Genomic DNA, 19,342 nt, shown 5'->3' with positions numbered 1-19,342 from the left:
GTAAAGTAGGAAATATTGAAAGAAGTAAACTATATTTGCATATAATTTGCATCTATTCATCTGTCTTGGATAAATGACAAGTTTAATAATTTCTACTTCATTCACAATTCTTGTTTGACACTTGATCCTCAGTGTAGATAATTTGGCAAAGTATCAAAAATTGCAGTGCGGTTTATAGGACATGTAAAAGCATTGTCACAAATTTAGATTGAGCTACACGAAACCGACAAACTCAAACGTATATTTTAGATTATTATATTAAGACATGATTTCCTTGCGATTGTAAATTTATTGCTTTATTATCAATTCACAAAATAAAAATTTAATGAATACATATTATATAAACGTTAATAATAGTAGGATTAATGATAGAAAAAGGTCGTCCAATCTTCTTCATACTGACTTTGTACAATTTGAAAATAAAGAATAAGCCTTAATGTGTATTTGCATCTTAGGTACTTTTCTGATTAGTCAGTTTAATCAGTAACATTTAATTTCATTAAAAAACATGATATAATAAAAATAATTTAAATATACAACAGTATAATTAAATACATTGTATATCTATTTAAAATTTATTTAAAAGTAATGGAGTCTTGCATGTTTGTATAAATTAAAAATCATTTTGTAATTATTTATACATTTAAGATCTAGTTATTTTCCTCTTGTTCCATGATACACTATATTACACTATATAAATAATACAATAAATTGAATTTTCCTAATTATTAAAATTATACAATTTGATACTGTTCTGGTTCTACTTCATTTATATGTCGTAAAAAGAACGTGACTTTAACTTGTTCAACATGCCGACAAAGTTTCATAGCTGAACTCGTTCTCAACTTCATGTGTTGTGTAAGAGAGGGTAGATTTAATAGTAAAAATGCTAGCCCATCAATTTCCTGTAAAAGAAGAAAAAGGAAAATAAATTATTAGAACTATGCCGCTTAAGAATTTATATTCCTGGATACATTACCTCTTCTTTCACATCTTCTGCAATGTCTTTGCAATCATTCGTTTTTCTTAAGTATCTGAAGACATCATCTACACTCCAAAATAATGGATTTGAATCAAGTTTCCGCGTTTTTGGACGCCTTTGTTTCTTCTGCATCATCACATATTCTGATTCTCCATCTGAGCCATCAGATTCAATACTTGTATCCCCATCTCGTTCTCTCTTACCTAATCTAGTAACAGTGGAACTTTGGCTAAATTTTGATGAATGCTGTTTATTATTTAAACTATTAGGGCTTCGTCTGTCTTTCATCTTCCTATTATCGTTAAATGAACTTCCAGAATCATCCGATGCGTTGCTCGAAGGTGGCTCAGTTTTAAATTCATCTGATTTTTCTCCTTTCTCTAAACCTTTCTGGATCATGATATCTATCTCAGAAAGTGGTGGTCTTCCATCGAGCGTTTCTTCAAGCCCTGATACGTGTTTGGCTAAATCTAATGACATAAATGGCATTTCATCTTCTTGCTCGAAATCTTCATGAGTCTCTTTTTCTCTGTTTGCCCATCTTCCTCGTCTCCTTTTTCGCCTACCACCCCATGGTTTTGGTTTTTGTACCATAATACTCGTGTAACCCTTTGGCTTACCTCTTCGTCCAGTACCAACAGATGCTGCTAAAATAAAAAGTTAATTAGTATTAATAAATCAATTGAAATGAAGATTATAAATGAACCATATATATGATAACTTAAATGTAAAAGAAATTACACTTACTGAATTTTGCTTTTGATGTTTTGTGGCACTTATCCGGACATTCATTTTCAGGTACATACAAGGGACCAAATAAATTTGGACATACCATTAACTTTTTGCAAATATTTCTGCAAAAATCAGCCACCATATCTCCGGATGTAACTACGGCAACACTTGCGCGATATGTATTGTTTTTATGTTTGGCTTTTAAAACTTCTAAATGGTATCCTGGATCTGGTTTAGAATCACATTGAAGGACCTTTAATATCCGAGCACTTCTATATCCTACAGATACGATCATTGATAAAACTTCTCTCATAACTAAAATTACAGGGCCAGGTCCTACTGCTTTTGGTAGGGTTGCTAATTTCCCTTTAGAAATCATAGGGCCTGTGAAACAACGATAATTAAAATATATCTTTGGACACCAAAGTGAAGAACGTGGCTCAGATATCGGTATATCTAGAATGTTGGTCTTTTTTTCTTCCTTTACGGGCATTTGCAGTTGTTTACAAACTTCCATATAATCTTTTGGTGGTTTCAATGGATAATGATTAGATTCACACCATCCAACAGGAAATATTTGTAAGGAACACATATCAACTATATGTTCTGGTCTTGTATTTTCATAATTATCTAACTTTAACCATAAAAGATTATCAACAATTTTTGTAATATGTGCGGCACATATGATATTTTCACATTCTGGATCAACTGCTTCTAACCGCATACTACATTCAAAACGTGCATCAGTGGCACTTTGTCTTTCTGGAAATAACTTTTCTTCTGCAGCAGTTGCTTGGGTATCTTTCAAATATTCGTCCCAATCAAATTCGTCTTCTTTTGGAGTCCAACCATTTGGATGCACAATTCTAAAAAGCGTTAAAATGTTACATTATAAGGCATGGATCAATTATAAAGATTTAAGAGCACTGAGGATACATAATTTAGAAAATAATTATTTCTTCGTATTTAAATAGTTTTGCATTTCTGATACTAAGTACAGGGATACCCATTTTCACTTTCTCTCTGCCAATATCTTTTTAGATTGCATTGTTTTAGAAGGATACTTGAAAAGTTTACTTATTGTTGCTATCACAAGGATTAGACTTACTTGATATCATGTTTTTTTGCCCATCCAACTGGAAATATATATGGATGTTCTGCTGTACAAAGCCAAGTGTTTTTCTCTGTACTGTTGTACATACAGTTTTCAATATCCATTCCCTTTGACAACTCATCATATGTATCAATGTGTACAAGGAAATAAGTGTCATCAAATACTTTTATAACAGTAGCTGGGCATATTTTTATCTGATCAATTGGGCTCAATGCTTCTAATTTCATACCAACTTTAAATTCATGTTTCGGATGATCTACAGTATTATGAAATAATTCTTCTGGAAGATCATAATTTTTTGGTATAGACTCTAATAAATCTTTCCATTCTTCATATGTGTGCATTTCTACTATAGAACTGGGTGGTTCTAGAAACCAAGTAGAATTAGATTTAGATGCAAACCCATAAGGATGAAGATGTTCTGATGTACAGAACATCCAAAAATCTTTACGTGATGAACCAGGAGTATCATATCTTAATAAAAGTCGTCCTCCTACATTTTCTATAATCTAAAGAAACACAAAATTAATTAAATGGTACTTATGGAAATAATAATATAAAATTTGTACATTACTTCTTACCGTGGCTACCCATAATTTATATGGATGTAGTATATCACTAACTTCAACTTTCATGCCTTGCTTGATTCTCTCTGTCATGCTTAGACCATCCTATATGGAGACAAAAATTAAAATTAGAAAATTAAATTATAATTTTATTCTTATATAAAATTTTTCACAAATGTTTAACTAACTCCGGATAACATTTCTGATGGAACACTCCGGGCTGTTGTTAAAAATTCGGTCAATCTTTCCACGCAGTCTGGGGACCTTTGAAGAATAATATCAGTTGGTACTAATTTTTTATTATTTTGCACACACCAACCAAGTTCATGAGCAGCTTCCTTAGTAAGGTTGAACCAAAATTCCAATGATCTATCATCTCCACCAAAATAGCGTAAACGTAATAAAGGACCACATGCCATGACAATAGAAGCCACCCAGTAATTGGTGTCTTCCTCATCTGCATTTTTTGGAATTGGCACCTCAAGGGACATGCCAATTTCAATACCACTCTGAAGTGTTAGCTCAACATGTGGAAACATAATTTGTGGTACTTCAACACTGTTTGTAGCATCAAGATAATCTTGCCAAAAGAAGCCATATTCTGAAAAATGGAGTTTAATTTCAGATTTCTTCAGGTATAATTTTTAATTATTAGAGTTTATGAAATTTGTTAATATTTATATTTAAATATATTATATCATTTATTTTTAATTATAATATGTGAAATATAACAACAACAACAACAATAATAATAATAATAATAATAATAATAATAATAATAATAAATAATAAGCATGAATATACTAAAAATAAAAATATTTCTATTAAAAAAGTATATATATATATATAAAGATATACTTTTAATTTATTGAAATACATTATTTTTTATTTTTAATGAAATATATTTATTATAAAATAATTGTTAAAATGACACGTAATTTTATTTTAAAAAATATATATCTTGTGTGTCTAAAAACTATATATCTAATACTCATAAATAGATTATAAGATTCGTCATTATCATGACGATATGATTAATAAAATAAAATAAATTTCACTTGCGCGTCTCATTAAGGATTTCATGAAATTTACATTCTTGCAATACGTTATTATCAAAAACTTTGCGAACGTGATTAATGTCTTCTAATAGAATCAGTGTTAAACGGTCAGAGTCATTTCAAAAACTTTAAAAGGTTACCGAATAATCATAATTTTATTACAAATAACATTGACGTTATATAATAAAAATTGCACGAACGAAACAGTGTAAAATAATCACAAATGCAAATTAATTTAATCTTACCTCCTTCTTGCACTTTCTCTTGTGATCGGTTTTCGCAAGGTTCCATGACTTCGTTATAATATTATAAGCCTGCACATAAATACATTAAAATCAATTTCCATCGCGGCCCCGTTAATTGGGCAGCGGATAGATTATTAATTTCTATTAAACTTTCTAATAAATCGTCGAACAATTTACAACTTACCTTTTTTTGTAGTAAGCGCTTATTTTCGAAATTTGCGTAGTGTTTGTTTTAATGAAAAATAGTATCCTCAATCGTAGCTGTCCGTGCCGCTCTATACTGGTCTACTGTATGCGTATCTTTCTCTTTTGTTTTCTATCTCTCTCGTGCGGTACGTTTGGCGCATTCGTCCCGAACATCAGATCTACCTACTTTGAAATGGGCAACATTTTGAATGTACCTTCAATTATATTTTCTGAAACTACTACTAGCCTTGTTCTATCTATGTCTTTGTCTATGCCTCTTCCGGTAATTCTTTTTAATATTTACCTAACACCAATAACGGTATCCTCCAACAATAGGTACTCTTGCCTTAGGTATATCTTGCTTTCCATACCGTATGAAGTATAGCTGTCTACGATTATTCATCGGATTTCATTTTTAATTTTAAATATTGCAAGTTTATCATCTGTCACGAGAAAGACATTATCGATCTTTTAAATGATAAGATTTACAAGCCTCAGCGATCATCAATGATATAGTTACGCAAAAATTTATCTTCTATTTTTTGTTTATTTCTTTTGTGTTAATATTGATCCACTATGGTCAATTGTTCAGTAAGATTGACCAGTTGTAACGAAGAAAGCTTGTTAGGCGCAATATAGATTATTTTATACTCATATATATATATATATATATATATATATATATATATATATATATATAATATATATACCATATATATATCATATATATATATATATAAATATATATATTGAAAGCTTGTATTTCGAATATAGTCGTTGTATTAATTTGAACACGTGGTTGTTCATATATTACATATTTGATATACGTAATTAAAGTGACTGCATTTTAGTGTATGATACATATGTATAAGTACAATAACAAGTTTTATTTTAATTCATTTATAAATGGCAACATTGTCAATATTTTTATGTACATTATGTTTCTTGTAAAAGTATTATTATAGTTATTTTATAGCGTTACACAGAGAAAGATGGGATATATTAAGAGTGAATAGTATATAATTGTATGTACTCGTTAGAAAATCGATACAATTGATATGCCACATTTTTCAATCTTTACACATATACTACTTACGTATGTATCTGTTTTCCAATATATAGATTCGTTAAAGTAAATAGCAATAATATATTATAACGATTTTATGATTGAAGTTAAAATATTCCATACATTTTTGAGTTTATGAGTGCCTATATTGAATATCTGTTGCTACAATAAATTATACATTTTAATTCAATTATATGTATACGTAAAGAGTAAATGTTATAAAAGATGGTGTTCCTGTACTATATTTTTTAATATTATGCAAAACTAGATAAACTTAATTGAATTGAGATTGTAAAAGCTATCGAAATGATGATACAACCTGCTGTTACCAACAGAGGTAAACTTAAAATATTATACTTAATCAAACATTTCAATTTTTTATTTTTGATTTTGTAAGAATATCAGCTCCTCATATAATAATAAATTGTGATTATTTTAAATTAAGGAACTTAGGTTTGCTTTAAGAATATATAATTTACAAAATGTACATAATTTTTAAAGATCAGTTTGTATCTCCTTAATGTTTTCTATACTGATAGCGTTAATGCCATATTGGCGCTCTCTTCAGTTGTAAATATAAACATGAGATAGGTGATTTTATTTTTACTTAAAGTCGCGTAAATGAATAAGGAACATATCTTGATTGCATAATAATTTGTAATGAAATATGTTATTTCTAATAAGAGGATGCTCGCTTAATAGTTACCAGTACTGTAGAAATTTCATAGCTAAGACTAAACTGATCGAATCGTGTTATCCAGTGTTCCTTAACCTCAACAAAAAGGCTAATCTATCTATATGCCAATTTTGTTCGAAAGCGACTTTATTTGTAACTAATGAGCATGTTAGAAAATATTTAGATCATCTTATGAATGCGTATCAAAATGGTGATGAAAAACGAGGAAGTATTTCTGATATTCTTAAAATACACGAAATCCCCCAGTTGCTGAATGAGAAAATTAAGATAATTGAGAATATAAAGGATTTGAACGATCTTGGTAAGTACTTTGCATTCATTTACATTATCGTAAATTAAAACCCTCTTTCCTGATTGTTTAACAAATCTATATAACTTATGTTTTAGTACCTGAGAATGAAGAAATGAAAGATCTTATAAGAAAAGAAGATTTAGCATATGCACGACAGATGTCACAGATTGACGGGAAAATTTTAGATATTATTTTACAAAAAGTAGATACTGAAAATTATGATAATGTTGTTATGGAGATAATACCAGGTGTAGGTGGTCAGGAAGCTATGTTGTTTGCTAAAGATTTATTAGTTATGTATGTAAATTATTTTGATCATTTAGGGTTTAGTTATGAGACATTGGAACAGTTTGAAAGTGACACGGGTGGGTTAAGGAGAGCTACTTTATTAATAACGGATAACAATGCTTTCAAGAAATTAAAATATGAAAGTGGTGTACATAGAGTACAAAGGATTCCAGCAACAGAGAAGTCTGGTCGTTTACATACCAGTACAGCTGTTGTAATAATCACACCAGAACCCAAGGATGTTGATATCAAGATAGATGAGAAAGATTTGATAATAGAATCAAAAAAAGCATCTGGAGCTGGAGGCCAGCATGTAAATACTACAGATTCTGCAATTAGAATAACTCATATACCCACTGGTAAAGTTGTAACTTGCCAAACCAATAGGTCTCAAATAAAAAACAAACAGTTAGCACTAACAAAACTAAAAACTATATTGTTTGAGGAACAATTGGACCAACAGGTTTCCCTTATTAATAAAATACGTAAGAAACAAATGGGGTCGAGATTGAGAAACGAGAAAATCAGAACATATAACTTCAATCAAGATCGGATTACGGATCATAGAATATCAAATGGCACAATGCACAATTTAAGAGAATTTATGGAAAATGGAGCAGATCTGGAAATACTGGAGGATAGGCTCTACAAGGATATGCAACCGAGGACCACGCTGGAGATTATAGAGGAGATGATGAGTCAATTCAAATAACACTAGTCCAACATTTGCCATTTTGATAAGAAATGATTTTCATTTTACATAGGCAAGCCATTGTACATAGCAAATTGTAATAAACTCTGTGTAATACAAGTAACATCATTTGTTTTTCGGATGAAAACTCGCCACGTCTTCTATCAATAAAACCTTTCTGTTTCGTTTAAGGAAGCAGAGAAGTTATTGAATTAGAGAGATCAGTTGTTTATTTGAAAAACATACAACAAGATTTTGTTTCTTTTTTTCTTTTACTTTTGTTTCGTTTTGTCTCGTAACCGCGTGTCCAAAGGCACACATCCTTGTAACTCTCATATAATACATTAATATACAAAATTAATATTCGTAATCTCTATAAATATCAAACGACACGTTTTACATCGGTTAATGTACAAAGCGCTGTGTGTATGTGTGTGTGTGTGTGTGTGTGTTTCATAGTGTCATGAAAGTATAACTCTTATATACGACCCTGCTCGCATATACGTAGTTTCCTATAAAATTCTACATAGTTGAATGCTCCAAAAATTAACATTAGCGACCGTGACGAATTAAGTTCGTGGTAAATGCGATTTCATCGTTTCCTCACAATTTCCTTCAACCGATTATCCCACGAAATGTAGGTGCGTCCTCCACCTACGAGCGTTTCTCGCGTGAATTAACTTCCTCCTTTGTACCACACTTTAAATCTAGATCTTAAACGCGTCATATGTATTTCGACCGCTCTAGAATTTTCTTCCTACGCAAGATTGGTCGAGTGTATGATTTGTAGAGTAACTAGCAGCGACAGTATTTGAATGAGCAATGTATTTTACGTTTCCTTATTCAATATTTCTATACGCGATATTTCTTTTTGTTAAGAAAGTATACTTTTGACTACTGCTTTCTTGTCGTCTTTTCTGATCTATGTAGATTTATAAAATTTTGATTATATCCATCTGTTAGCTTCCTTTTTTCCATTCCACTCATACGGGCAAAGAATAAGCGCTGTACAATTTTCGAGAATTTGATTAAGTACCTATAACAAGTCTAAGAAATATAATCGAATGAATAAAAGCGAAGAGAAGGATAAAAAGAAGAAACAGAGCAGGGACGTATATGATATAGACACCGCATTGCGTTTCAGGCAGTAAGATTGTTTTTTAGGACTAGTTCGGCACCGATTCACGGGTATACATCTTCTTTAAATTTCGTTAACCCTGATCCCGTGACATAGTATAATCCTTGAGGTACATTGATGATTGGACCAATTAGTATAAAGGTGCAGACCCTGCTTGCACCATCGTCAAAGTACCATTTAAGGAGACAGTACCAGGACTCGGAGAATATCTCCCTATTATAGCGTCGCTATAAACACTAGAACATCTTGAAATCGCGATAACTATAAAAACGAAAAAAAGAATATCGATCGATTCGTAACGAATAATTACGAATTGTACTTTTCTTTCGTTTAATAGCTTTTCGTAAAACGTTGATAAATGTAATACGTTTTTGCGAACCCGAAAAACATTCTAAGGACATCTATATACTGCATAGCATGAACGGCCGTGAAGATAATCGTTCCGTTTGATAATCGATTCCGAAAAAATCAGCAGCGTGTAAATTTGTAACTGAAATTTTAATCGCCTTCTATGTCTTGTCTTTCGTCTTAAATCGATCCAATGAAACATTAATGTTGACCAAAAACGAGTCGATGAACCAAAGTGTAAATTAATGATAAAAGAAGAAGGAGGTAGACATTCGGCGCCACATTCGAAGCCAAACCGCAAAGATCTTTGATCTCGCTCTCCCTCGCGTGACTACGAATACAGGATTGAGGTCTCTTTCGTTTTAATGAAGTGAGCGCCTTCTGGCATACCAGTGAATTATTCTCGTAGATTATTTCTTCTGGAATGACGCTCAAAGGAGGCATCATCATTTGCTCGCAGCTCTCATCAATGTTCACAACCAGGAGAAGCATGTTACTGTATTCAACTGGTTGCACGATGTATTTACATCCTGTATTTGCGCCTACATCTGTGTTGGACAAGTTGAAGGATGCGTTTCGCAAATACAGATATACCTGATAAAATTGAAAGAAGAATGGTGTAGTCTCGTCGCGGTAAAATTGGAAAATATGTCACAATGCAACTGATATTTTATGAAGTTTACCTCTTGATCGCAAGCTTCTGGTCGTGTTCTATTGATCAAAACCTTTTGATCGAATAGCCTCTCATCCTTAGGATCTATCGGTGGTTTCTCTTCGCTTTCCTGATAGTCTTCATGCATACCTTCATCTTCGTTCGGATAAGCATACGCTTCTGCGTAGTCGGATTCCCAAATTCCAGCTTTAGCCCAAGCCCAGGCTGCTTGGCCGATGAGCCACGAAACCATCTGTTGCATGTGTTTCCATGGCTAAACATGTAAATACAGTAACTCATTAAAAAATATCATTATATATTTGTATTCAATTCTTCATAAACATTTTACTAATATAAGTAGAAAATAAAATGTTCTTACCGTCAACAAAATGCTTCCATCGTTACTAGTTTGCTTACTTTTGAAGCAGACTGCTTGATAGTCGAATATTCTGATTTTTTCGAAGACACCTTCTTTTACCAAACTAGACATAATTGGTCCTTTCAGTTCACCAAAGAATTTCCCAGCATCAAATTTATCTTCGGCTGCGATCACGTATCCATTGTCGTCGATCAAGTAGCAGGCCCAGTCATCCGCAGCGCAATCTGTGCACTTTTCACCTCCTTTGCAACTAAATGTAATATTCTGAAAGAGAGCCTGAAGAGCGGTATGTTGGAATTGGAAACCAACAACCGCAGCTGGCGCCTTTTCCTTATCAGTCCCTGAAGAATAAAATAAATAATTCACTTCAATATTTTCATCCGATCTATCCTTCCGAACAACTTCTAAATTTGTTTTAGGTCACTTTCAACCTTTTAATCTTCTTTTAATTTCTTCAAATTTATTTATCTTTTTACGCGACACTTTACCGATAAATATGGCACGACTAGCAGTGACAAGAGTAGTGTTGTCTGCCCCTTCCTCGTCGATTGGCACGGAAAAGACGAAGCTATCGGAATTCACGTAGTGCTGTTCCACAGCACGCTTGTACCACACTTCGTCGATAGCTCTGGGATACATCTTACTGAAGTGATCATCAGGAATAGTTTCTTCTTCGTTTATCATGAAGTCTTTCCATCTTGTCAGACCACTATGGGTAGCCATGAAGGCAAGCGTTACGCCGAAACGTTGTTGGAAATCTTTCCTACAAGAAAGATGGTATTAGATATATGCGGAGGATACATTCTTTCCTTAAAATCCAAGTTCTTTATTTTCTAAGATACTTTATTTTCTGCTGTGATACTATATTTGATATGATACTGCATTATGGGAATACTGGCTGTGGTTACTCATTTGCTTCGCTTCGTTTGATATTTTTTGAATTAGAATTTGTTATTTATAATAGATTATCATGGAAAGCTTCACAAATGAGTTTGACTACTATACAGTATAATAAAAATGATTCTCCAGTTTTTCAGTCGCCAATGTCCTCTTCCTCTTCAAGGTTCCAATACTGAAGGTCTATCTTCTTCCTCGGACTATAATACCTTTTACTAATCAAATGTACAAGGAATAATAGAAGAATAAAATACAGATTGTTGAGAAGATTTAAGGAAAAGAAACATTAAATGAATGTTATAAAAAGATATGTCCTTAATAGTAACAGAGATGATAAATTAATCAACATCAAAAAGAATCAGCAGAGATAAATAAAAATATACGAACTGTAGAACGAAAGTTTGTACAAAGAAAAAAGCAATAGCACATTGTAGTCAACTGGTTAACTTCTAAAAACGTAAGGTGCGTTTATGATGGACGTTACCTGGGCAGCAGATTCATCAGCCTAGCTAAAGGTCTGCATGGCGTCAAAGTGGTCAGTATTAGTAAAAAAGGAAATGGGTGCACTTTTTTGTTAAAATTTTGACAGAGGAAAGAATATAAAAAGAAAGAAACGAGAGAAGAACTGTGCAGAAAACGTAAAAATATAGAGGGCACGAAAATGGGGGCTCACCGAACCTATTTAATGGTACAGTGGCGTTATAAACATTTTTTTCAATCTTTTTAATCTCTTTTTTAACAATTTTAACGACTTTTCTCAAGAGAAAAGATGATATCCTATCCTTAATATCCCCAGACCATTGAAGCTTCATTTAATATATATTTTTAAAGCGTACAATCCACCAAGAATGCTTTGCTATTTTGTTTTAAAAATAAAATCATATCGGTACTCACCCTGCCTCTTCGCGTGCAGTTTTGGGATTCGCGAACCATTGGGTTACCTTTGCATCGAAAACCAGACTCAACAGAAGATCCCTGTCGCAGTAATAAGAGTCTTTGTCCGCTTTGTATGGTGTAGCTATTCGAATAAAAAAATTTGTCAGTTACCATTTCATTTTATGAGGATATGATAAAGACAAAGTGTGCGGAAGCTTACGTTTTGATTTGCGGTGAGTGTCATTACCGGAATTCGTGGCTGAATATTCCGGTGGCTGGGATGGCTGTTTCATGTCATTCCACCTCCAGCCTGGCTGGCGGGTTCGCTGTAGGAAGTGCACAAGCTGCTCTTCCGAGGTATTAAACGGTCGGTCATCTTCATAGTGATACCTATATCAGAGGATTATTTGATTCATTATAGTTCTACCAAGAAATAGCTGAAGAATAAAATTGTAAAAAAATAGGCTATTGATTACTTTATAGTTATTCACTTACTTGCAGTACAGCCAATGTGGATGTACCCGCCAGTTTTTACCAGTGAAATAATCAGACACGTTCTTGCCTATAACGGGAAATCTTATTAAGATATGATTAACAAATAATCGGAAATGTAATGTAACGATGAATTAAATTAGTGTGATCGCAATGTATTGGTCAGAAGAAGTTTAAAGAATTATTCGTACAAGAGACGTAAAGTATCCGAAGAGTTTCTGAGATTTAGACCAGAAGTTTGAACATTCCCATGATTGTATGTCCAAGAGGGAGAGATAACTTTATTTCCGCGGCCTTTTTGATTATATACGCAGGCAAAAGTTGCCAGCTTCTCCCGCAAATGTGCATGCTCGGTGGAAAGTTTGCAATCAAACTTCTACCGAACTTTTCACGTTGCATATATATCTCTGCTATTGAATAAAACATTGAATTCTATTTACAGGCACCGTTGAAAAGTTTCGAGACGAAATTCTCTCGATTATCAAAAGTTCAGCGCCCGCAGATGCGTCTGACTATTTTAATTCTTGAATGTTGCTGGTTTAACGAGATTTGTCTCTAATGTGGGGAATTACAAGAATGCAAAAAAGGAACATTATTTTAGTTATTATTGAAATGCATTTTACGAACGTACGTACCACTAACGTGTGAACGATGTATTTCTTCGGTTGCGTGCACGCGATAATTTCCAATGTGTTCATGTTCCGGCAGACTAACCACCACCGTGAATGGTGTATTTGGTATACCTGTGTAATCGTACTTCCTCCTTACCCTACCCACACGTTTCTCCAGAAGAAACAGAAGAGTTCAAAATTAATATTTCTGATATTATATTGTTCTAATTATAATACCGATCTTAATACAACTCACCATATCATCGTAATGATATTTCGTGTGCAGTGTCACGCTACCGTTTTTTTGGTCGACCACGTCATCCCGAAGCTGTGGATAAATGACTATTACATATATAGTAGTAGGAATTATTTATTTTTCGAGAAGCTAATTTACATGTACCGTAATAATTCCTTCATCGAACTCCCTGGGTTCCCTATCCTGATCCATCAGCTCAACCTCCGCCATGTCGACGCTATTGTACGCTGGTTTTAGGATGCCCTGAAACTATATTTCCACCACCATAAATAACTGTAATGACATTCGTTAGGTGATTTCGAGTGACATCAAATAATTTTAAAGAGAAGTTAAATACGAAGAAAATTCCTTACCACTGGTCGGAGGTCCGGATGAATCAGGATGAAACCGTTATTTGTCACAATGAACGCGTATCCATTGACGCCAAGCTGTTTTTGAAAATAAAAAGTGACAATTAATATTTTATTTCTAATAGAAGGAAACGCTAAATGTAGTCTACTCACTAAATGTGGCATCATGAGTTTCTGTATCTCTTCGATAGGAACATCCGTACCAGCGACGCCGAGCAGATCTGCGATTCGTGTCTACACAAAGAATCATGACAACGTTTTAATGAAATCCAGTAAACAAATGATTAATTTGTGTGTCAAAATTAATTACAAATCATCATCATCCCAAGTCGCATAACCATAAGCGTATCTACCTTCTCCAATATAAACGCTATCACAATAAATTCGTCTAATGACACACGTTCTAGAATTAAATAACGATAGTTACTAAAAAAGAAAAAACAATAGCAATAATAATAATAATGTTCACTGACGATACTGCTGGACGTATAACTAGCTCAACTACGTTCTCAATAATAACGATAATAATAAGAACGATACACAATAAGGACAATAAACGTTTGACGCAGGCTATCCTAAGTGTTAATAATCAAATCACAATTAGCCACGCCGTTATCGTTCCGATAGCCGTCTATTTTCCTCCAAATTTACTGCAAAAGGATTCTTTATCGAATACTGAAATAAAAATATCAATATATATATAAAGTGAATACTGCAAAGGAATAACCGAGGAATTTGATGAAATGTAAGTTCGTAAATTTTGTCCTATCTTTTTTTCTCTTTATGTATTAGTAGAAAAAAAGATGGCCATAGGAACGATGCTCGAATTAATTCTACTATGTTACTTGTCTAGCGAAATCTAGCACTCAATAAAACTGATCAAATTGTACCACGTGTACTTGGTACTCATTTTATATCCAACCAAAATATTCTCTCTTGTATTCAGTATGAGTATACGTATACATATATAGACACTGCAGAACCAGAAGTTCTTCTACGAGTCTCAATGATAATAATAATAATAATAATAATGGTAATATCAAGAGGAGGTATCGTCGTTCGCAATCCAACAGGCGAGCGGGATTATCCGCTTTTTTCTACTCGTCTCGAACAGGGCACAGGGTAGACTAAAGTACCTAAACCTACCTAATGATTAAACTAAGTCCAATACTAATGTTAGACCAAAGTAAGATACCAGAGAGACGAACGTAGACCTAAATGTAACGAAAGATTGTTACGCGACATCGATTTCATCCCTGGATATCCACGTCTCGTTTAAAAAAATTTGCTATTTCCTTAATTTACATTATCTTACAGTAAAATATAGGTTTCGTCGTCGACATTACAAAATAAAATAATTGTCCATTGCTATTAAGAAGAGCTCTAGATCAGGCAGATAAATTTTCCATTGGTAAACGTGGAGACCAGAAAGGACCAAGTCGCGTACTTGAATACAATAAGGTGAAAGGATGGGTACAGGGTTCTATGCATTGAAACAACGTTGCTTGTGTTTTTTGTTTAGCTGCCAACCTCTCTTGTCTCTGTCACCCAGTATGCTTCGTTCACCAGCACCTGCCTTGTGATGTTCTGTGGACAAACAGGAACTTAAAACCAAAGGAAAAAATGCACTCATTGCGGAGGTGATTTGCGCGATTAAACGTTTATCCGTCAACGAATAAAGAGGGTAATACGACACGTGTTGATATCGTCTGATCGATCGAACGAAGGCAGTGGAGTGAAAAGGGGTTATCATGGGGAGAGCGATGATTGTGAATGCCTGCTTGCTCGAGTGTCTCGATAATACCACCATCGTTAATTTCATTTCATTCAATAATATACATAATCACAAAGAAAACCTGAGAATCGCCCATTTGATCGTGGCGTGATCGACTAATTGATTGATGTTCGAATTCTTACAAATCAATGTATACACAGGTATAATAGGTGTATCTCACCGTAAATAATTATTAATAGAACGAGGTTAATGATAATCTGCATACAGCGACAGGGACGTTAATCTATTCTCGATATGTAATAACACAGGTTCCAGGATATTTTTAATGATACCTAAAGCTGAATCTTTTATTTATGCACCATGGATATTGCATCATGTGACGTTGCATGTAATTGCATATATGTAATTGCATCGGGTATACTTGAATTTCGAAATTTTTCATTTCAATCTTCACCATCCGAGACAGAATATAATTTTTTGTAAGAATATATGCAGAGAATCTAACGTAACAGTTACGACGTGTCCTAGCACGTTTCTAGAGAATTAGTTGCTTTAATTGAATCGTATAAGGAAGGAAGATCTTACCGCGTTCTCTCGTCGGTCGAACACCGGCATGCTAACCGAAGTCATTAGCCTGTATTCCTGAAGATCGCCGCTCTGGTCGTGCGATTTCTTCTGCTTTTTCACGAATCTGCGATCTCGTTCCTCGGCATTGAAGAATCTTCTCCTGCTGTGAAGCATGAGGAATCTCTCTTTCTGTTCTTCGCTTTCTCTTTGCTCCCACAACCAATCGGTCATCTTTGGATCTGTCACGTCGGCGTAGACTGGAGTCCAGATCGTTGGATGATCCGTACGACCGAGAACCAATGGTCTTGCCATTACAGGAACATATTTAAGGACCTAAAGACGATAATTTGTTAATTAATTCACCCAATTGATATATAAACTAAACTGAAATATAAATACCGATCAATTTAAAGTATAAAATAATTAAATATACCTCTTCCCTCACTTCAGCCAAGGTGCAGAGATGCACGAAGTAACCTCTGTTAGCACAGGCCATCCACTGCACCTCCTTTACGTCTGCCACTTCTCTGCCAATCAGATAAGTGAACATTCTGACAGGCATATCAGCTTTAAAGGGTTCGTTGGAATTATCTTCCCAGTTGTATGTCTCGAAGATCTCCTTGTAGTTATAAGGAACGCCGTCTGTTATCAGCATAATCGCTTGGTTGCACCTGGCTCCTTCCCTCTCGGTTCGGTAGGTTCCGAGGAGCTCGAATGCGGTGGTCAAGGCCAGGGAGAAATTCGCAATCTTCTCCGTGTCTAGATTCATGATAGCTCTCTTTAATTCCCTCACGTTCGCTAAATTAGCTTGTACTAAGGTGTCGTTGAAACATGGCACCACCTGGAATCCCATTTTTCACTGATTCCATAACTGGTTATCATAAATATGATCGATAACTAACTCATATTTGTCTTGTTATAAAATCTAGCTGTTCGCTCTTAATATAGGATCATTTCTGTGTCAATTACCTCTTTCGTAACATTGGAGAACGTTATGATGTTAACAAAATCATTGTTTCCAAGAGTGTCCAGAATATTATTCACTACGTGTCTAGCAATTTCTCTGCGAATCCCTGTCATACTACCGGAAGTATCTATAAGAATAAGAATGTCTTTTGGACTGGTAGCTGCCTCGATGTACCAACTTCTGGTTCTGCAGTCGAACAAATCCACAGGCTCCATCAACCAGTTCATCGCAGGATACTGTCTCATGAAACCAGTCGCGCTACCAAAATATTGCCAAGACAATGAAGGATCTTGTTCGTAGTTGTTGATGAAGGTTTTATCCAACTCCTCGGACCATTTGATCGCTCTAATTACGTTAGAGGCTCGATCATAGACATTCGTCGGAACGTGAACTGCCGACATGGTCAAATTGACTTGACCGCCGAAGTGAGCACTGTGTTTCAGATCGATCGTGTTGTTCTTTGCGTTGATATATAAGAAGGACTCCGGAGGATCGGCATCTGGAGCGGACAAGGCTGATGTTTCCGCGACATCCATGATTCTCTATGGTAACAATATAAATACGACATTTACGAATTGCATGATTTTTACCTAAAAGCTGACCAATTGTCGCAGATGTTATAATCTATATTATTAAAGGCTTTTTATAAATAAATTTGTAGCGTTAGGATTTATTTCTAGGCTGGTTAGATCAGAATATGTACCTTAATAGCTGATATCTTCGATTCCATCATGGCTTTGATGTCTTTAGCGATCTCGTGGACTAAAGCAGTGCCATCACGTGGCTTCACCGCTGCCTGTTTGTAGCTCTCGGTGAACTTGTCCACGTTGGTCACAAACTTGCCCAACTGCGACAACTCGAAACCTAACTGTTTTGCCCATGTTCCCACTCTGTACAGAGAATAAATTTCAAATGGTCGCACTACTAGTGTGTACTACTAGTCTAACATAATGTTATGTTATATTATTTTAACGTTATGTAAGCAGTGGATGTATTTAAAATATTACGGTTTACCAATTGGAGACAGATTGAACTACAAGAAATTTCTTATAACTGCACGAAATAATAAGTCAAATCTAAAGGTACCCATATAATTTGTAAATAATTATACAATTATCTATCTAAGTATCAATTGTCAATGCTCAAATGTCATCAAATGTTTCAAAATGCCGATAATACAAAGAATATAAACGTGTTACACGAAATCCATAAGCTCTACCGTTCCTCGTTTTCAACATTCTACGTCTCTTGTAAAATCTCCAATTATTCCAAGCGACCTTCGCTAAAACTACAAAGGGACGACCTATACAAACATACCAACGAGGAACGTGTATCAACATCCACGTTTTCATTATATCAAGGGTTGCGCATGTGGACTAATCGTAATAAACTCCTGACAATTCCAACTGTTCTATCAACTACATAAAATTCGAACGTGGAAAAGGAAAAAATGGAAAATTTCTCATGTACGAGTTACTGGATGAATAGTCGTTTCGAACTTACTTGTCGGACGATATGTTGTCACCATGTGCCTCGATCAGGATCAGGATGACGATAGCAGGCAGGAAACGGAGCCTCATAACTCTCGTCTTCTTCGGCGCTCCGGTGTTTACGCGAGGACACGGTAAACAAAACTGAGGCCGAGAGAAGACTCGCGTCTGACATTAAGGATACTCCGGTCCGACCGTAGTCGTTGTCGTCGTGCTCGTCGTCGTCGTCGACGTCGTCGCCATGCAGTGCGCGCACCGTTCCACTCCGGACACCACGGTACTCGCCAGTATGGTTTATCGATCGTTCGGCGAGACGTGGAGCTTGCGCGCGATGACGAGCAGAGAGGCGTCGGAACGGCCGGCGAGTCTCGACGCCGCGTCGCCGTTCGTATAAGCATCCTTACGAAATTGATAATAATGTTTGTCTCTCGGAAAAGTCACCTTCGAGCTCGGCCGCCCTTGTTTTCCCAAAGATTTTCGTAGCGGTGATTCTCGTAGTTATTGTAGGTGGCTGATGTTTTCGCAAATTTATAGAATCAGGGAGAACGTTCGAGTTCTTCGTTGATTTGACAGATTTTCGTAGATTTCTTGGAATATGAGGAATGACGGATAATTGATAAAATAGAACGATTGATTAGTTTAAGAATGAAAGGATTAGTGAATCTAT

The 19,342-nt window shown here is 34.7% G+C and overlaps 3 protein-coding genes across 7 annotated transcripts; 1 reads left to right on the top strand and 2 right to left on the bottom strand.

The window, feature by feature from the left end:
• Positions 1-588: 588 nt before the first annotated feature.
• LOC117163112 (scm-like with four MBT domains protein 2) lies at positions 589-5,352 on the bottom strand. Of its 2 annotated transcripts, none has more exons than XM_076624342.1 (9): positions 5,188-5,352; positions 4,882-5,069; positions 4,698-4,766; positions 3,583-3,995; positions 3,410-3,499; positions 2,823-3,337; positions 1,730-2,580; positions 980-1,626; positions 589-905 (listed from the first exon to the last, which is right to left on the bottom strand). In XM_076624342.1, exons 3-9 carry the CDS (start codon positions 4,741-4,743, stop codon positions 735-737), a joined length of 2,733 nt encoding a protein of 910 aa, XP_076480457.1. In that variant the 5' UTR covers positions 4,744-4,766; positions 4,882-5,069; positions 5,188-5,352; the 3' UTR covers positions 589-734. The 2 variants fall into 2 exon arrangements, with proteins under 2 accessions (XP_076480457.1, XP_076480456.1); XM_076624341.1 differs by having other exon boundaries at positions 980-1,629; positions 5,188-5,349.
• A 1,145-nt stretch (positions 5,353-6,497) lies between these two features.
• On the top strand, positions 6,498-8,041 carry mRF1 (mitochondrial translation release factor 1). The gene is made up of 2 exons (XM_033349735.2): positions 6,498-6,947; positions 7,034-8,041. The coding sequence occupies exons 1-2, from the start codon at positions 6,617-6,619 to the stop codon at positions 7,936-7,938; spliced, it is 1,236 nt and encodes a 411-aa protein (XP_033205626.1). The 5' UTR covers positions 6,498-6,616; the 3' UTR covers positions 7,939-8,041.
• Positions 6,735-18,948, bottom strand: stj (voltage-dependent calcium channel subunit straightjacket). 4 transcript variants are annotated; one of them, XM_033349372.2, is made up of 19 exons: positions 18,689-18,948; positions 17,889-18,075; positions 17,188-17,727; positions 16,652-17,059; positions 16,237-16,551; positions 15,447-15,503; positions 14,070-14,150; positions 13,920-13,994; positions 13,711-13,815; positions 13,567-13,638; positions 13,335-13,482; positions 12,703-12,769; positions 12,428-12,597; positions 12,226-12,349; positions 11,816-11,848; positions 10,923-11,197; positions 10,435-10,775; positions 10,087-10,329; positions 6,735-9,997 (listed from the first exon to the last, which is right to left on the bottom strand). In XM_033349372.2, exons 1-19 carry the CDS (start codon positions 18,763-18,765, stop codon positions 9,605-9,607), a joined length of 3,711 nt encoding a protein of 1,236 aa, XP_033205263.1. In that variant the 5' UTR covers positions 18,766-18,948; the 3' UTR covers positions 6,735-9,604. The 4 variants fall into 4 exon arrangements, with proteins under 4 accessions (XP_033205263.1, XP_033205349.1, XP_033205418.1 ...); XM_033349458.2 differs by lacking the exon at positions 11,816-11,848; XM_033349527.2 differs by lacking the exon at positions 15,447-15,503.
• Positions 18,949-19,342: the final 394 nt, after the last annotated feature.

The sequence above is a fragment of the Bombus vancouverensis genome, chromosome 14, assembly GCF_051014615.1.
Source record: "Bombus vancouverensis nearcticus chromosome 14, iyBomVanc1_principal, whole genome shotgun sequence".
Classification (NCBI taxonomy): domain Eukaryota; kingdom Metazoa; phylum Arthropoda; class Insecta; order Hymenoptera; family Apidae; genus Bombus; species Bombus vancouverensis.
This window is presented reverse-complemented; position numbering and strand designations above follow the sequence as displayed.